The sequence below is a fragment of the Mesocricetus auratus genome, unplaced genomic scaffold, assembly GCF_017639785.1.
Source record: "Mesocricetus auratus isolate SY011 unplaced genomic scaffold, BCM_Maur_2.0 Super-Scaffold_100003, whole genome shotgun sequence".
Taxonomy (NCBI): Eukaryota; Metazoa; Chordata; class Mammalia; order Rodentia; family Cricetidae; genus Mesocricetus; species Mesocricetus auratus.
In genome coordinates, this window is record NW_024429188.1 from 57387947 (window position 1) to 57408619 (window position 20673).

General features: G+C 32.8%; 1 protein-coding gene across 5 annotated transcripts in view; it reads left to right on the forward strand.

Moving 5' to 3' along the window:
- LOC101831433 overlaps positions 1–20673 on the forward strand; it is a 317754-nt gene that overhangs the window by 238422 nt on the left and 58659 nt on the right. For all 5 annotated transcript variants that reach the window (XM_040744340.1, XM_040744339.1, XM_040744342.1 and 2 more), the window contains 4 exons: positions 5029–5077; positions 7880–8103; positions 11588–11661; positions 15066–15137. In XM_040744340.1, the coding sequence (XP_040600274.1) occupies positions 5029–5077; positions 7880–8103; positions 11588–11661; positions 15066–15137 (419 nt within the window). The remainder of the gene's footprint in view (positions 1–5028; positions 5078–7879; positions 8104–11587; positions 11662–15065; positions 15138–20673) is intronic.

Consider the following 20673-nt stretch of genomic DNA (forward strand, 5'->3'; position numbering starts at 1 on the left):
TATATTTTGGACAAGGGAAAAAAGAAGCCACATTCTTTGGCAAAGTATCATAAGAATGATCTCTAAGGCACTTTTCCAAAACATAATCTGAACCAGGCTGTCATAATCTGCATTGCTCTCAGCACCACTGTATTCCATGCTGTTTAAAATAGTTCATTAAAACTCACTTAAATCATTCAACTGCTTTCAAATACAAAGCCCCAAAGTCCACATTAAACTGATAAGCAGAATGGTCAGACCTGTCACAGCAAAATTCTACTACTCCTGGTAGCAACTAGTCTTAGTTAGGGTTTCTATTGCTGTGATGAAACACTATTACCAAAAAGCAAGCAGGGGAGGAAAGGCTTTATTTGGCTTACACTTCCACATCGCTGAAGGATGTCAGGACAGGAACTCAAACAGGGCAGGAACCTGGAGGCAGGAGCTGATGCAGAGGCCATGGAGGAGTTATGTATGCATGGCATGCTTACTGGTTTACGCCTCACGGCTTGCTCAGCCTGGTTTCTTATAGAGCCCAGGGCCACCAGCCCAGGGATGGTATCACCCACCATGAACTGGGACCTCTACATCAACCACTAATTCAGAAAGGGTTTACAGCTGGATCTTATGGCAGCATTTTCTCAGTTGAGGGTCCTTCCCCTCTGAAGACTGTAGCTTGTGTCAAGTTGATATAAAACTAGCCAGGTCAGTGAGGTAGTATCATAAAGAAAGAGCACTGAGCATAAGTCTTCAAGTAATAAATTATTGAAAAAAATGAACATAAAGAATTCATTCTCTTTGAAGGAATACCTTGTCAGCCTAGATATAAGGGGAGGGCCTTGTCCTGCCTCAAAGTGATGTGCCAGACTTCATTGACTCCCCATGGAAAGCCTTCCTCTTTCTGAAGAGTGGATAGGGCTGTTGTTGGGGGAAGGTAAAGAGAGCAGGAGGAGGGGAGGGAGCAGAAAATGGGATTGGTAAGTAAAATGAGAAAAGATTGTTTTAAAACTCAAAATGATACAAAATTAAAGAATTAAAGTTTGCCAGGCAGTGATGGTGCATTCCTTTAATCCTCACTGTCAGGATTAATGAAGCAGAGGTAGATGGAGCACTGTGAGATCAAGGCCAGAATGGTCTACAGAGTGAGTTCAGCACAGCCAAGATTGTTTCACAGAGAAGCCCTGTCTTGAAAGAAAACAACAAAAAAAGAATTAAAGTTCAAAAGAAAAAGGCCCCATACCAGCAACAGGAAGTGATTGCCTCATAGGATGAAATTTCACAGAGTTCAAACAAGTTGTCTCAGGGAAATTAACCTGTGCTTATTTCCTAGCATTTGCTTCAATTTTCTTTAAAACTAGAGGACTATTATAGAAAAAGCATGGAGAAGCTTAGTTTCTTCCTACTTTGTAGTTTGGCCAAATTATAAAGAAGTGAATTTTTCCTTACCAACTTTAGTTTTCTAGTTTCTTTTAAAATACAGGTGAAATGGGCCAAAGATTTGTGGATCTAAGTGCCTTGTAACAAATATATTTTTAAATGAATTAAAAACAAATATAGTACCCTTAAGGTAAATTATGCTGTATATTTAGCTGTCCATATTAATTTATTTACTTTTGGATCTCAACAGTGAAGAAGCCCAGAATTTTAGGTCCTAAGGTCTAGAAAAGAATCAACTCAGGAATTAATTGATTAAGTATAAAAATTTAAAGGAATGGTGAAAATAGAGAAAGGAAATTAATTCAGTATGGTCTCATAATATTTAATCTAGTTTTGGTTTATTAACATTAGCTATGGGTTTAAGTAGAGAAATAATTGGGTCAGAGGACAAGAGTTATGCATAATTAATCAGTCCTAATCTAGTTATGGTCTGGTTAGTCATTGACTAAGTTCTGGTATTGAAAGGTGTTTTTAATAAGCACTTAAGGGTCGTCTATGTTGTTGAGTTTGGAGAGGGCTTCCAGGCCATGGTAGACTGCAATCTCTGACCAACAAGGACTCCCAGCATATAGCCTGATTCTATGGAGGCATTTTCTCAATTGAGGTTTCCTTATTTCAGATAACTCTAGCTTTTGTCAAGTTGATGTAAAACTATCCCACATGAGTTCAGTTATGAACCTAAGTATGATTTGTATGCAGTGTGACTTCTGACATATGATTTGTAACATTTTTATTACCTCTTTAATTTTTGGATATTCTATCTACCTAAATTTTCATGTCTTGGTCTTCGTTTTGGTAATATAATGGTCTTTTCATTAGTATCTTCAGCTGCAGGTAGAGTTTTCATCGTAGATTATTTTGGTAGAGGAAATTATTAGATCTTCACAATAGTTCAACTACTAGAAATTAGTTGTAAGTCTAACTGTTTGAAATAATAAGATACTGTGTTTATGAAACAAAATCAAATGAGTGATTTCCTTGAGTACAAAATGCAAAATGGTGTTTAATAAAGATACATTTATTTACATGTACTAAAAACTATAAATATAAAATATTATTGTAAAATAAAGTACCAAAATGAATATTTTGAGTCCAAGTGACATTCAAATGATCTAAATATTCTTATTCTGTTTAGTAAAACTCACTCATCAAAAGGTGCATTGTAATTTATTAACTGCTGAGCCAACTCCCCAGCCCCTATTCTAGAACAATTTTTTCCTAAAAGGGTATATTACCTTGGTGAAAGAATTCAACCTCTTTGAACTTTAGTTTCCACATAGAAGAAATGGGAGGTAGAATTCAAGTTTCTCAATTTCTTTACATCTCAAATTGGTGACTATTAGTACTGATGGGGTCTTTATAGAGACTGTAACTTATTTGGCATTTATAACCATTCCCTTACTAGGATACAGACACGACCATTGGTTGCCATCAGCTGAAGTGAGCCCTTCCACAGTCTGACAAACTGGTTGTATCAACCTTCTAAAAATCAAAAGGATGCAATTGTTTGTTTTATGACTCTATGTGTCTCTGAAGAAGTAAATTAAATGCAAGAAATTTGGGTACCTGGTCTACACAGATAGCTCAGGAGTTAAGAGCACTTGTTATTCTTGCAGAGGATTGGGTTCAGTTCACAGCACCTACATAGTAGTTCAAAACCATCCATAAATCCTGTTCCAGGGACTCTGATGCCTTTTTTCTGACCTCCATGGGCACCAGACGAGCACATGGTGTACATACATACATGCAGGCAAAACACTCATACACATAAAATAAAATAAAGGTAAGGAAATTTTTAAAAATAAACTTTGGGTACCTATTAAATGCTAGGTTTAGCCAGGTCATGTTGGTACATGTCTTTAATCCCAGCACATGGGAGGCAGAGGCAGGTAGAGCTCTGTGAGTTTGAGGCCAATTTGGTCTACAGAGTGAGTCCCAGGACATCCAAGACAGAGAAACCCTGCCTTGATAAACAAACTAAAATAAAAGAAACAAATGCTAAGGGTTGAGAAAATAATTCCTTACTATATTCTCCATGGTACAGCTATTAATGGAAGACAAAAATGGAAATAGCAAAAAACAGGTATTTTCAAAACATGTTGACCTATGTGTGTAAGGCATACCACTTAGTACCTACTTGCTTAGGACAGAGCCATCCACTTATTGGCATAATGTAAAGAACCTTCTTCAAGTGTTCTAAGCCTCAAAATATAAACCCATGCTGGAAGAGGCCAATGCCTCTTGGTCTTTTGAATAAGATAAAGTGAGAAATTGGACAGTGGAGAGGGAAAATGACCAACTTTTCTGTAGAGGTGAGAAAAGGTTAAGGCATAAGACCGACAAACACCACTCCAATTGAGAGTAGCATTTTAACTATCTTAGTAGTATGACAAATAATGTCAATAATGTCTATTTAAATTATTAAATTGCTAATTAAATTATCTGGCTGCCTTCTGGGGAAATGATTTTTTTAAATCAATGTTTTGCCAAAGTAGCCTATTTAAATTTCCAAATGAAACTTTTTTCTAATTCCTTTATCGGTTTGAAAGGAATTCCTGCACATAAAATAGTAACTAAGCTTTTCAGTATTTCAATAGTCTCAATTCATCTCTTTCTCAGTAAACTGTCAAGGCAGTACATACAAATAGTCAAAACAATCAGTGACTGTGGCATTTATAACACAGAATCTGAATTATTGTAAGAGAAGGTTCCAGTTTATTTTTTTACATACAATCTACAACACTAAAATATAATCTAATAAGTTAATAAATATATGGCTCCTTAGAAAATAGAGAAGAATTAGAGGTCGAATCACCTAAAGTCCTATAAAGTCTGTATTCTAACCTAATACCTCCTTCCTGTTACCTCTCCAACATGTTACCTCTCTATTCTCTTTTTAGTTAACCTCTTCCCAACCTCTCCAATATATTCCCACCTCCCTCCCAAGTTAATGGTGATATCCATTTGCTTATTTATTAAAGTTGTTGGTTTATAACCCACTAAATCAATTTAGTAATCCCACATGTGCACATGTGTAGGATCATCCACTGGTTCTTCTGCTGTCTACCAATGGCCACCCCTCCCTCTCACACACAATGTAAAATGTCACACCCTTCTTTAGCAGCCATTAACTGCCATTAGCGGCTTAGCATGGGGTAGGGCATCAAGAGCCCCTCCTTCCTCCATGATGGAATATTAAATTCACTTGGTCTTCTGTAGGTCTTATATAATAACAGCAGCTGCTTTGGGTTCACATGTACAATGGTCATGTCATGTCCAGATGTCAGAATTTCACTGCAGCCCTGCTCATTCTGTGACTTGTAGATTCTAATTTATTTCTTTCTATAATAAAATGACCACCAACTCCTAATTATAGTAAAATAATTTTGTACTTTCTTACATTCTAATTAATCTCTCTTCTGTAGCAAAATGACTAGAAATTCCTGATTAGAGTAAAATACTTTGTACTTTTAAAGTTTTTAAAGTATTTGTACATTAACGTCTATATGGTTAAATGAAGTAGGAGTGTTATCATTGTCTGATCAAATGAATATAGAAAATTGTAAGTATTTAACTTGATGGATTAGTTAATTTGCATATCCTTTTTTGTAGGATTTACTGAATTGCTTCATGAAGGCAAAGGCCCAAAACTGGATCGATTGTAAGTTTCTATTTGTTGGCTTTGTTCCCTTCTGTTCCTGTAAATGCATTTGTCTCAACTACTGCTTATATTAAGGATCTGAAGCATAATGTCAGCCCTAAAATCTAGAGATGTTATAGAACATTTTTGTTATAGTTCTTTTTAATGAGTAATAGCATGAGTATATATTTTTATTAATATATGCGTGCCATATGAAAATATCCTGATAACAGTGGTTAATCCAAAGAAATAGAAACACATGGATTCTAAGGATTATATCTGACTCAAAATTTTATTACCTATATATATTTTCCTTTTGTCAATCATTCTTCAAACCACCCCAGTTTCATAATGGGTAATTTTCCTGGCAATAATTAAAGTTAAACATTCCAAAATTATGATATATATGTATATATATTGTGTGTGTATAAAATTCATCAAACTTGTATATTATACACTGAGGTTCTGAGGTTATTTCTTTTCATGAACTTTCACTTTTTCCCTTACAGAAAATTCATTTAATCATTTTCTCTTCGTTAAAGAGGGATGTCTTTTTCAGACAGACAGGTTTATTGAATTTTGTGCTCAGTTGCTTGTTAAAAGAAGCTTGCCTTATAATTACTCCAAATCTTTAGACAAAATATTGCTGACATAATTTTACTCAACCTCCCCTCAGTGCACACATTCAGTTTAACAATGTTTTAGCAAACTATGAAATAACCATCCTTAATATGGATCCAGTAAAAGACTTTAAATTAAATGTATCTTTAAAAATCAAAACAAGAATTATGAACAAATACAGGAAACATATAACTGAAGACTGAGATTCTTGATCAAGATCTTTCACCAACTAGCAATAATATCACAAATAGCACTTGAATTTTGTTGCTCTTAATTCTCTCTCAGTGGAGCAAAACATTTAAATATATTATCTCTAACTCATTTGTAGCTTTGAAAATATTTGGCTCTAGGGTACTGAAGAAGAATTTATCTTCATCACCCTCCCTTCCACAGTAGAAGTGGAAAGTAGAGGCCAAGATTTGAAGTATCAATATTGAAAAATCTTAGTCTTCACCTTTCCCATGTATTTATACCTTATGAACTAACAAAAAGTGAACTCCTGTGCAAGCAATACCATGGCTTTATAATTCTGTTAAACTGTTCTGTTTAGCAATGTATTCCTAAGAAATACCTGACCATAAGGAAAATGTACAACTTTGTATAGCTTTGTGAAGAAATACATAGTTTTTTCTACATAAACTCTTCAAGTAAAGCAGCCTAATATGAACAGCTTATTCAACTTAAACCTGCTGGAAAAATTGCTTATATTAGTAGAGCCCTGAGGGAACAGTAAATTGATAATTAGAGTAATTTTTACATGCTGGACTCCAGAGTGATAATTTTTTAGAAATGCAGCTATAAACATACAGTGACATATATGACAGTTATAATTAATATAATATAAGCATTTTTTAAAGTCTAATAGTAGGAGTAGTTTTGTCTTGACCTTGTATAAAGCAAGGGTTAAAATACTCAATACATTTAAGTATTCCAAGACCAAACTTCCATGTTCATTATACTGACATACTTTAAAAGCATTTTTAAAAAGAACTAAATTCTTTTTTAGGTGACATTCGTAATCTCATTTACACTGATATAAATGCTTGATTTATATCCATTAACTTACTCTTATTAAAACTAGTCTATTTACATTTCAGATCTGCCCTTGCAGACTTTGGCTATTTACTAACAAGTAGAATAAGAGAAAATGAGCTTCTGAGGTTAAAACCTTTTATGTCATCCATTGCACAATAGCAATAAAATATTAACAAGTAGATGGAATTTTGATCTAATATAGTAACAAAACAATAAAATACAAAAGACCAAAGAAAGGGAAATGCATAAATATATATGAGAAAATAGAAATTTTTCATAGAGGTCTCAATAAATTGTGAGTTACAAGGCTAAGTTTAAGACTGTAGTAAATATTATGTGTTTTAAATTCACCTTAAAATTGTCAACCAGAATTTTAACAGAATGTGTTTGCAAGCTAACTCTCATTCTGAAAATTCATTTAGGGGGAAGTAATGTAAGAAAAAACACATAAAATTGTAATGAAATAAATATGCCTTAATGAATCATAAAAATATTTTGAGTTTATGATATTATCCAGAAAAGATAAAATATTTTCATATTTTACCGAAAGAAATTAGAAACCCAGAAATAGACTAAATATACAAAATAATTCCAAATATAATAATGATAATACTTGTAATCAGTGGAGAAGACAGTACACAACAAATGGTTTGGAGCAGCTGTCAGAACATTTGAAAAAAATAAATATCCCAAGATCCCTATTCTATATGATACACAGAAACCAAGATGTCTTAGTGATTTGAATGTAAAAATGAGTAAAACTAACAAAAGGAGGAAACATATACTTTTCATATCTATGACTAAATAATGGAAAAGTATATACACACACAGTACCATAACCAAAAGTATAAGATAGATAAACTTGGGGAAGATTTTGAATATATATGACAGATAGACGCTTAATATCATTAATGTATCAGTGAACTTAAAAATTAGTGGAACAATGGGAAAAAAGCAAAAGAAATGCTTAAGACTATTGACAAAATAATAAATACAATAACTATAAGTAAAGAAAAAGGAAAATATTACCATTTGTAGTGAGAGGAACAACTGTCGAATACTGATGTGTTGTTAGTTTATTGTAAATTTGTGAAAATGATAAGATAATTTAAAGTCTACATTTCTATGATATCCAAACTAACATTTTATTCCTGTTTGTTTTTGCAGCGTCTTGGTTTAGACATCTCTTGACCACATTTTTCTCTGAGGAAAACCGTCGTTCTTGGTTTAGAACTCGATTCTGTTCAATAGCCTGTACTGACATAGGCCACGGGAGTTATGAGGGATGGATTTGGCATAAAAGAGAGTCTAGAGGAATCTCCTTTTTCAGTTGGAAAAAATGCTGGTTTATTTTGAAACACGCAACTCTCTACTGGTTCTCACATCTCAATGTAAGTGCACCAGGAAGCAAGGAAAGTCCATTGCTGAAAATAGTCCTTTTTGTTAGTAGTAAGGGTATACACTTCTGGAAAATGAAAAGATGCCCATAATACCAAATGTCAGGAATAAGCTATTCATGCTACTTACTGCTTTTTAAAAAGCTGTCTACGTTGTCCAGTGTGTATAGTAAAGGTATTTTAATTAATGGTTTTTGAAATCAAAAATACCTGGTTTTACTCCAAGTCCTTTCACTTACTAATTTCAAGAAGCCAAGCACATTATTTATCTTCTTTAAAGCCCTCTTTCTTCTAAATGAGTCATAATACTTGCCAAAATTTTCATCTTTCTCTTTTGTATTGATCCCCTCCCTCTCAACTAGATCCATCTCACAAACATTTTTAAAAGTGCTAGAGCCCTTTCATTTAGGTAAAAGTGAAATGAATGAGGTGACTTTTACTGGTTATAAAGCCAAACAAATGCCATTTTTAGAGGATGGAATTGGCAAGGTCATGAATTTTGTTTTGGACATACTAAGTAAAGATGCTCTGAAATTTATTCCATCAGGGAGAGGAGTCTAGAGCTTTGATTAAAGCTTCAGCATTTGCATTAAAACCCTGTCATGTAAAAGCATGCTTTTTGGTACTATTCTTTATGTTGTTTTCATTAACTAACTTCAATTGTTTTCTAGTCTCTCTTCCCACTACTCTGTTGGAACAATTTTCAAGAGATAACCATGAAACTTTTATGTTGTTAATTCCAAAAGACACATTCAGACTTCATTTTACTTGACCTTTCTTCATATTCTTCATGTCACTCCTCAGCATGTTTTATTTCAAAATTGTCATATTTTCTAAGACACCTAAGTTTCAGTTTTCAGGAATCAGCTCTAGCTTTCCTTATTGTTATACACATCTTTCAACCATTATTTTCCAATTTCCTCAATTACTATATGTATATGGAAGTGACATATAATTATTTCTATACCCTAAATTTTTCTTCATATATCTGATATTCATGAGTGCAATGATCTCTCCATTAGGCTATCTCAAGATTTCCCCTATTCAACATGTACAAAGAAAAATTCATTATACTGCCCTCGTTAAAATGATCATTTCCCCATGGTTTTCTGCTAAGGAGTTATCCTCAGATCGTACTATTTGCTTCATACAGCATATCCATACCTAGTCTCACCAAAATTATTCCCTAAGTATCTGTTAAATTCATCATTTTCCCTCCATTTCCACTGTCTAGTCCAAGCCATTGTTAGCTTTCAAACAATTTCAATAGCCTCCACTCTGTCTCTTTATATTCACTTTGGCCTCTCTCTAGCTTACCACTGTAATTAGGGGATCTTTTTAATATAAATTTTGCCATATCCCTACTACCTCATTTCACCCCATTTTCTTATTTGTCTCCCTATTGAAAACCATTACTAAAACTTTCCATTACTATTACATAAAAAATGTCCTTAACATGGACTCTCAGGCCTTATATGAATCCTGTACCTCTTCTGTTATATATTGTAGTATCCACCCACCCTATGATTTTTACATTCCAGCTACACTGACCACTTCTATTTTTTCTAATGTGCTGTGCTCCATCCATTTATGAACTCTTTACATGTCTCTCACTTCTTTGTCCATAATCCCTGATTGTTAATTTCATTAACACTTCAATCTTCTTTCAGCTCCTACTTCAATGCATCACCTCTTCTTAAATTTTATTTAAATTAAAAACAATCTTATTTTATACTCCAATCCCAGTTCCCTCGCCCTCCTGTCCTTCCACTCTCCCTACCATCTCCCCATCCCACCCCCATCCACTCCTCAGAGAGGGTGAGGCCTCCCATGAGGGATCATCAAAGTCTGTCACATCATTTGGGGCAGGACCAAGTCCCTCTCCCCAGTATTTTGACTGAGAGAGTACCCCTGCATAAGGAATGTGCTCCAAAAAGCCATTTAACACACTAAAACCCAGACTAACAGCTGGGGAACCAACATAAGATCTAACTAGGCCCCCTGAATGTGAATGCATTACCTTTTTAGGGAATCCTTTCATGATCATACTCCACCAATTAAACGCTCATTAGCTCTCAGCATTGTATAACTTTGATCGCAGCATTTGACCCCTTGAAATTCGACTTTATTGTTCTTATATTAAAACTGTCTCTTCCCAGATCATAAGTTGCTACAAGTACTATGTGTGATTTGATTCCCTGATGTCACCTAATGACTTTAGTAATTTATCTCCCATAGGTGGCACAATTTATGTATTCAAATATAGTAGCAGAATCAATGACTATTTGTGATAATGGAGTTAACATATATAAAGAATATGAATATTATTTCCCATCATATTCTCCTATTCCCTTTTTCTCAAATAATGTAGCATTCTTTTCTTTTTCAAATTTAAAAGTTTTCAAGAGCAAATATGAAATACCAAATCATTTCATATTCTGACTAGACATGATGAATATCATATATGTTACCTCTGTTGAAACTAAACAGAAAACTATAGTAGATTTTATCCATCATGGTGTTTAGTTTACATAAGAATATTCTTCCAGTTAATTCATTTACTATAAGATGATTCAATGTTCTGGCACCTTTTTAATGATGTCACTTTTTGAGTAGTTTTCTAAATGATCCTTTATCAAATTGCTAGTAAATGTATAGGTCTTAATTTGTTTTTAATTTCAAGAACACTAGGCTTATATATTCTCATAATTTTAATACTTCTGAAGTACCATTTCCCTTGTGAGTTACAAGTGTTGCAACCTAGCTATAATCTGATCCTTTTTTATCCTTGAAGAAATTGTGACCCAGAAAAAAAGCGACCTGGTCAACATGGCAGATTTATAATCACTACAACTGAATAAATTCTATATACATGTTGGGAGGTGTTCAACCTTGTGTCAGTTCATGAAAAATGTCTTACAAATTTGATGGGCTGCTTATGTTATAGAAAGGACACAAGAAATTTCAGAATCTGCTCTGTGAAGCTCATATGCTAATCAATTTCATTCTTAGATGTTTCACTATTAGATGTTTTAGAAGCTTTGAAGTTGAAAATGATTGCTACATGTAATCATCATTCTATGTGAGACAACTGAAGGTTTCGTAACGTTCTAAATGCTGCTATAACTGTTCTCTTTGCTGGCCTTCGTTGATATATTTTTGTCTGCTTTGAATGCCTTAATGATGGTGAAAGCTGTTTGCATATTTTGAAATAATTTTGTATAATCATTAATGTAAAATCTGTTGCCACCACTGCTGGTTTAATAAATGCATGGTCCATTTGCTTTGCAGAAAGCTATTTCAAGTGCATGCTAAGCAAACAGCATTCTTTAATAAGCAATCTAGAAAAGTGTTGGCTGTTACAACACTGGTGACCTAGCTCTTGATTTTCCATTTCAAGTTGTAGCTCTCTCTCTCGCTCTAGCTCTCTCTCTCTCTCTCTTAAATCTTCCACTTATATTTCTTCATTCTTTCCTAGGACACCAAGGCAGATGGTTTCATATACCTACCAGAATTCCGAATTGACTTAGCTCCACACTGCCGAAGAGAACAGTAAGTAATAATAGATTTTAAATTCAGAGTACAAGTTAATACGCTAACGTGGAGTTATAACAAAAGTCCAGTTTATAATTTTTAAATTCTTCTTGTAGTTCATTTCCTGATTTTTCAAACAAATAGTGTTCTGTGATTATACTGTGATTAAAACTTATAATTAATAGATTACACAGGATTAACATAATTAAAATATTTTCTAATTATGATACTACTCAAATTCATTGTTTACCTTTAATTATAAACTATTCTAAAATTTGAATATTTTGTGTAATAATCATAATATTACTTTATTTTTCACAAATCTTTCTAAATTTTCCATAATTATAATTGTAAAAGTCAAAGCTGTTCACTCTGGGTATTATAAATGTTTTAAATTAACATGTTAGAGGGATATCAGTATATGATTAGAAAATATTGATCAGATAACTAGAAATAACTGGGTAGCATAATTTTTATTATGTAAGTCAGATTCTTATTATAGAATATCTGGAGGAACCAAACTTCAGAAGAGATGAACAGACTTCATAGTCCAAGGAGGAGAAATAAATCCAATTAAAGAGATATTAAAGAGATATAAAAATAGGTTGAATGGTGCAAAGTTAAAGTAACTGTCATACATTAGTGAGAGTGATAGTGGTGCGATTATTTAATTAACTATTTTTAATTATATATGTGTGTGACCTCTTGGGTGTATTTATGAAAGAGTAAACCAACCTGATGGGTTAGGAAAAGTGTGGGAATCTCACAAATACTATGGCCTATAGAATGGGAGGCCATATACTACTATAAATTTAGTCATATATACTTATGGATTCTTAGACACTATTTTTTGTTATCCAGAAAGTTAAGAACAAAATTATATTAACAAAACTCTACAGTAACCTGTTTTTAAAAGGCTGGAAGAGAGGTTGTTTCAAAGTCTTTCCCCCTTTCATAAAAGAAACAAACTAAGACATTCTGACAGATTCACTAAAGGAACATAAGCTAAAACTAAATATCTGATGGAAAAATAGTAGCACTCGTCTAGATGTCTGACTTAGCCCAGGCAGTAAATAGCAGTAAGAAGGCAAGTATGTAATACCTTTGTTGCTAGGTTACTAAGAGAGTTTCAGAAATTAAGAAGGCAGTGATAACAGGAAATTGTAGCATATGAACCATACATGGGTAAATGTCAGTCCAAAAATTGTTGTTTCCAAAAATTGGTGTTTCTTTGGTGACTTTCCATTCTTGAATTGGAATTTCATATCTGAATTTGAATATATGCCATATAACATCTCAACATATACAGACCCAACATGATTGAATTAGTAGGTTACAAACTGAACTAGTAAGAGAAAGTGAAAAAATGTACTGTGTGCTTTTATGCATTTAAAGCAATATCAAGATCATGCTTCATATGTAGTTTTTGCTACAATAAAACTTAGAAACCCAAATTTTTAATTCAGTTCCAACTATCAGGTGCTCTAAAAAGGTGTTTGAAAACTTTATGCAATGTTGCTGTTGCTAGCCATGAAAACTAGTTGAAAAAATCTGATCCTATGAAATCCCTGGTTCCTACATTTTCAGTACACACTCTCTGGCATGTGCTGCTAAACAATTGGCCTGTTATGTAATATAATACATCTCCAGGAGGGTGTTGTCCTACTTCTACAGATGAGATGACTGAGTCGTTAAATGTACTTGCTCAGGTCTTTCATTTAGTAACTGAAAGTCTGCTGGATTTAAGGAACCTTTAACATTTTGTGAAGTCTGGAAGCAAGTGCTCTACTGCTTAGCTACAATTCCAGTTCCAAGTTTGAACTCTTAGTTTATTATCACACTGCTAGAAAGTTTAAATTAACAAAACTTAGGGATTCCCTTAAAAGAAGTAATTTGGATTTAAGGATTTAAGTATACTTTGTAGATCTACTGCTTTACAAACTTCCAAAGAGGTTTTCTTGATTAAGGTCAACAGCTCTATTTTATAGATGAGTAAGAATAGATGTTTTCTACCAGTTCATGAGAATATTGTCTGGCACAAAATAACCATTTAACACATATCTTGAATAGAAAAGAACAAAATTAACTGTAAAATCATACTACTTGAAAGTAATATCCAAATAAATGAAGCAATATCAGGATGATTCTTTCTTGCATGAATAGGATGAAATTGCAGAATCAGGATGATTATAGAAAAAAATTTTATGGAAGTGGATATCAGAAAACTCTCAGCTTTGTAAAGTGACTTATAAACTCTACAAGAAAGCAATAAAAAGCTTATGTTGCTGGAGATATGATCAAATTATATTACATTTACTAGATAATACTGTGATAGGAGGTATACAAGAGTTTAGTTTTGACCAAAAGAAACTAGGTGTTATAAACATCTCATAATATTACAGAGTGCTTTGTATTACAACAATTACATTCAAATTGATGCTCTCAGAGTTCTGTCTTAACAGGATATTTTAAATTGTTTTTCCTTTTTGTCTTTATTTGCATCATTTTTCTACTAGAAAGTATATATCTTATGCAAGGAAATTTAAACCATGAAATAGATGAATTAATGAATGAGAGGTATATAGAAATTTTCTGCTAATTCTAATAACATTTAAATACATAAAAACAACATGCAAGCAAAGGATAAGAATTGGAATTATATTAGTATATAAAGGTTAATAATATTAATGAGTAAATTAAACAAAGTAAGATCCTCAGAAAAATTCTATTTTTATACTAAGGCATAGTTTAAATTATTGTCAAATTGACACTAGTCTTTACGTACTGTCCTTCATTCCAGACAGCTAGACAATATATAGGTAGGTAAATAGGTAGATATATGGTAGATAATACATGGATGGATGAATATAAATTATTTCAATGTCATAGATACATCATTTGCTTTTGAAAAGGCATAGATCAAGAGAAAGAAACAATCCACATTTATCTGTTTCTACATATCAATAGAATAATACTTAATGGAATTTAGAAGAACTATCTGAGAGAAACTTAATTATTCTGAAGAAGTTTAGAATCTAGTTACTAATTCTGTTATTTTAAATCACCCTAGTTCACCAGTTTGCTTAAAAACAATAGGGTTCCAAATGTTTTTTCTTCATTCTTTTCTCATATAATACATCCTGACCACATCCTCCCTTCCTTCTCTCCCTAACAGTCCCCCTCCCTCTTTTAAAAATCAGAATATTCTCTGAGTGACTGATAAAAAAATCGGTGGCTTCCTTAAGTTTCTGTTATTAACATATTACCTTTGGCAAGTTATGTAATTCCTTAAGACTTCATTTTACTTAGATATATATTAGAGATTTTACTAGATGACTACTTCAGTCCTTTCAGAATGTTATAGTATTAAATGTTCTAATAGTTGTTAGAAACAAAAGTAAACTATCTGCTTTTTCCCATAGTGCTTTCCAAGCCTCCCATGCAAGAATCAAGGATTTCTACTTTGCTTGTACATGCTTTGATGAAATGAATTTGTAAGTAGTTTATGTTCATAAATTCATTTAATGTATATTGAGTAACAAATTCGTTACAGGTATGTCCTTCAATAATAGAAAATAATGGCATTTTAAAAATAAAAATTATTTCATCCTAATGTGATTTAGTGTATTAGAAGGCCAGGGTGCCAGAATATGAAAATAAATGGTAATGTGAGACAGAATAAGACTTATAGAGAAGGTACATTCATACTTTGAAGTGTTACGAACCATAAAGCAAATAACTTTATTTCAAGAGGCAAAGAAAGCAGATAAAAGCTTTTCAAAAATAGAATCTTAATGAGAAGAAACTGGAGAAAGTGAGTAAAGGGCTCACAGAAGGATAGGTAAAAAGACTTACCTGGACCATAATGGTGGCAGTGAAATTGAAAATTAGTAGCTATATTCAAATACCTTTAGGAGGTAAAAGCAACTCATTTTTATGAGATTTGAAAGTATTAAAAGTGTCAAGGATGACAACTAGGTTTCTGGTCTATAAACCAAGATGAATTTCATCATAATTTTCAATAAGATGTGGGATAATGGAAGAGTATAATGTTTATGAGGCAAGAGTCTGAGTTTTGTCTAGGAGTACACAGAGTTCAGGGTATCTTCATATATCCTGTGGTGTTTGGAGTAGACAGTTCCTTTGAGTGGAGCTCAGAGTAAAAGATTCAACTTAGATATAACTGTATGTCATCTGCATTGATATGATATTTGAAGTCATTGGCATAGATGAGAACAAACTGGACAGTGGCTCTTGAGATCAAAATAAACTGTGGATCCTACTAAATGCAGAATTCTGAGTTCCATATCTGATTCATACAATCACTCATTTAACGAAGTTCTGGGTGATGCTGAGGACTCATAATTCGAGGACTTTGAGAAACACTGGCTTAAAAGGGAGCGTAAGACTGATACAGAGTGAGAAAGGAGCCCTGACAATTAAACATTTAATTGCTGATTATAACTTGCAAAACAAAAATTCCAGAAATACAGGCATAATTGCAATGATTCTAAACACAATTATTGTATGTACTCCTCAGATTCTGTAGCAAAGACAGTATAATGCCCTTAAGGAAGAAAAAATGTTATGCTTTCTAACTTAGGGATTTTTACGACGACAACTTATTTGCATTTATGATGTTGGCCCCAGAAGTTTTATGTAAATAATTGTAGATATAAGCATAAGTGCTTATTTTCTGTATATTAAACTTATCTAAAAATATACCTATTTTAAGGACTAAATGATTTTACTCAGAGCTGTCTGATATCTATGTTTTCTCAATGCAAAATTAAAAGACAAAATAGCTTTAGGTACCTTATAAAATATAGCCATTCAGGATTCATCAATAATCACAGTGTTTTTGCTGTCATTTATGACTACAGAGAAAATAAGATATTCTGATACTATGGTTTTGTGCTGTTGAAAATCTTTGGAAAATGGTTGACACTAACTGCCTTTATTGAAATGGAAGTCCCGCTGCATCTTTCAGGCTGATATTGTTTTTTCTAATAAAGAAATATGTGTCATTAGATTAGTTTTACATTAATTTGCAAGAATCTTGAAAGAATACACAATACATTGAATAATCATTTCTTATCTTCATGATTCTACTGTCCATAAACTGACTACAGCTCTGTACCACAAATTAGATGAAAGTTTATTATTCTTTCAAGTATATCACTTTTTAATCTCTTTATATATAAAACACCATATCTATAGAAGTAGATGGATGAAGTTTTCCATTGTAACAAAAAATATTCCATGTGAATAAAACATGTTCTACCATACATTAATTCCAACTTAAGAAAGTATTTTTTGAAATTTCAAACTGTGTCCTACAAATTTTAAAGTGAGTTGACTAACAATGAACTTTTCTCTACAGTAGGCTCTTATATTCATGCTTAATTAAAATTAAACTAAATTGCCCTTAATTTCAAAGAGAATGTTGCTTACATTTGTATTCACCATACCAGAAGGAAGGGTTATTCTTCCCTTAGTGCGTTTATTATATCCCACTCTCAATTTTAATTATGTTGAATTTAATACTAGTACATTGCTACTGTCTATAATTTATGCCTAAAAGACTTAAGCACAACACTCTTATTGTCTGAAGGAAAAAATAACCTCCTTCTTGACAGCACCTAACTAATAACTTGTTATAAGTAGAAAATAAAATTTTGACAATTTTCAGAGAGGCTATGTGATTTTTCCCAGAAAAAAAGCATTCTAGTTAGTATGCCTAGAAGCCTCCTGAAAAGGCACTAAAAAATATACTGAAACAATAAGCGTATTTTATGCTGTCAAGAAAAAAAGTAAAAGAAGATTGGCATTTGAGAGAAAATAGGGAATAAAGGTGGTGTTTAAGTATAATCATGCCTGTTGCCCTCTTGTCTTCATGAAGAAGAAGATGTGGTGCTCCAAAAGAGTTAAATCCATTAGATGTTTGTTAAATGACACACAAAAGAGTTAAAATGTGTCATTAAATACAAAATGACTAAGAGAAACAAGCCTGAGACATTTGGTTGCACTAAATAACATCAAAACAATCAACTGTTTCAAAGCAAAAGTGTTTTAACCCTGACAATTAACATGTGACTCATTCTCCTTACCTTTTTATGTTGAAGAGCAGCCCAAGTGAATGTATTCCATGGCATTCTTTCCATAACAATTACATTTTCTAGTGAAAGAAATACTAAAATTACTCTGTTATAAATCTTTTTGGTTAAATTTAAAATATTCAAATTACTATGTCATAATGTGCAACAAGAATCCAGAAATTTTCATAACTTTTTTTTCAGAAATTTTATGTAATATAAAAATTTAACAAGTGTCATTTAGTGAGAAAGAAGTAGTTATAGCCAGTCTATTATTATTTTAATTATCATTATCTTATTTCCCTTCCCCAAAAAATCACAGATTGTGATACTATTTAAGAAGTGAAGGCAAAATAAGATAAGATTGTTTCAATTAAGATGTTTGTCTACATTGAAATATAATTGATTTCAAGCATACACATAGAAAATGAAATTTAAAACATTTAAAGTCATCAATAGCTATACAACCTTTAACTTGTCCTATCTCATATGCTATCTGAAGCTAAGCAGGGTAGGGCCTGGATAGTACTTGGACGGGAAATATTGAAAAACCATGATTTATGTTACAAGTTTTCTTTTCCTTTTTCTTAGTGAAATATAGCACACTTTGAAAACAGAAATAACTACTTAACAAAAATACACTTGGTTCAAGAGATCCCAACTATAATGTTGTCTAAATCAATGTAGTTTCTCTGATCTAAGTTACGATATAACATCTAATATGAAAAATATTCTAATGTCAATTTGATTTTACATTAATATGAAATCATATTTTGAGTAATAGTAGATAAATGGACAAAAAGAGTAGCCTACATTAATGTAATTTTTGTCTGACAAATAACTCTTAATTTTTATATATAGTTTAAATAACAAAAATGTTCACTATTTTATTTATTCTTTATGTCTTTCACATCGTGTATCTCTATCACATTCATTTGTCAACCCTTTGTGTCTGCACTCTTCCTTGCAAACTCCCCACCAAAGTAAAATAAAGCAAATTTTAAGAAAACAATAATAGGAAAAACAAATCTTGTCATGTAAGCTATTGTGTGACACAGAGTCATACAGTAAACCCTTTTAACCATATATATTTACTTGCATGAGTTAATTGCAAAAAGTCATTGGACTGGTTTGAGGCCTCTGGTTTCTGCTGGGACCTCACTGGAAGTCCTCTTGGTTATCCTATTGTTGCCCTGTATTGTGGCAAAAATATCCTGCAGCTTTTGGTCTACAAGACCTGTCCCTTCAGTGCTCCAGCAAATACAGATGGAGTGGATGTTGGGGTGGGCCAACTCATAACCCTGGTTCTGGGCCTAAGCAGCTGCAGGATAGTTTCAGGTTTGTTCAGCCCACCAGCTCTCCCTTGTCCTAGCCATCAGGGTGAGCTCTCCTGCATTGCCCTGGCTAGGTCATCCCTCACAGCTATGAGCAAGAGGCTGGGCCAACTCTACTATGTTGCCTGGGTGAGGTGTAGGGGCCACTCTCCCAAGTGCTGCAGCTGACTAAGGGCCATGACAGCTCTCTAGGTCTTATGATAGAATTTGCTGAAATTTTGTTAAATATTTTAAAATTTGAAGTCAATTCTGTTACAAATTTGGTCATCCATAAACCAATTGAATATTAACTTACTCTTTCCATCCCAATAGAGAAAGAGCATAGAATTTGAGATCAAAGTTTTAGCAATAGTAAATTCTTTCATTATTCAAAAGCAGTGTTTCAAAAGGTAGGAATGGAATTATTATAAATTGAAAACTCCAAATGGTGGCTACTATCTGATGAAGTATATGGAAATATATCAGTTTATCATGCAGAATCTTTCAGAAGACTCTGGTAAACCTTATTACAGCTTACATATTACAATTAAGTAAATCTGGGTAAATCCCCAAGAGTGATACTATTAAATCCTTAATGGAACAAGAAATAAACCGTAGTATGTAATGTTGTTATGAATTAATAAGTGCTTATTCCTTTTATAACAGGTATCGCCATGATACCTCGGGAACTTAAGAGACATATTAGATACACACACAAAAAGACAAGGCTAGAAGTTTTATATAGAAAATTTCACCAGAGTACATATGTATAAAAGATTGACAAACATTTTTTATCACAGATTATAGGCTTCATATACTGAGAACTCTTTTTCTCTTGTTCTTCAGTAAGCATATAAGTCAAATTCAACTTTAAGTCAAATCTAGTGGGAATAAAGGTTAGAAATAAAATTGACTTATTTCTAATTTCTATTTTTATGTTGGTTCAAAGTAACACTTCAATAATACCAAAAAGTATCTATAAATATGTCGAATTAAACAATTTACTATTAAGCAGCCCATAAATTAAAAAAGAAGTCAAAGGTGAAGTTTAAAATACCTTGGTATGATTTAAAATGAAAACAATATACCAGAACATATGAGATACAGCAAAAGCAGTGCTAAGAGGGAATTATAACCATAAACACGATGTTTGTTTTTCTGATTATGTAATTAGAATATGACCAAAGCAATTTGGGGAAGAAAGTGTTTATTTGGCTTACATGTCTCCGCCACAATCCATTAACAAGGGAAGTCAGAGTAGAAACTCAAGACAATAACCTAGAGGCAGGGATCATTGAGGGACTCTGATTACTGACTTGCTTCCCATGGCTTGTTCAGCCTGCTTTTATATATATTCCAGAACCCTCTGCCTGAGTGGCAACTCCTACATCACTCATTTATCAAGAAAATGCCTTACAGACATGGACAGGCCAGTCCTATGGATTTTTTTCTCAGTTAAGATTCTGTCTTCTCCAGTGTCTCTCATTTGTGTCAAGTTGTTGAGAAGAAAACTAACCGGCACAAACACATACACAAAAAAGGAAGATCACAAATTAACAACTGAAATTTACCCTTGTTATAACAGTGAAACAAGCTAACCCTAAATCTAGAAGGAATGTCAT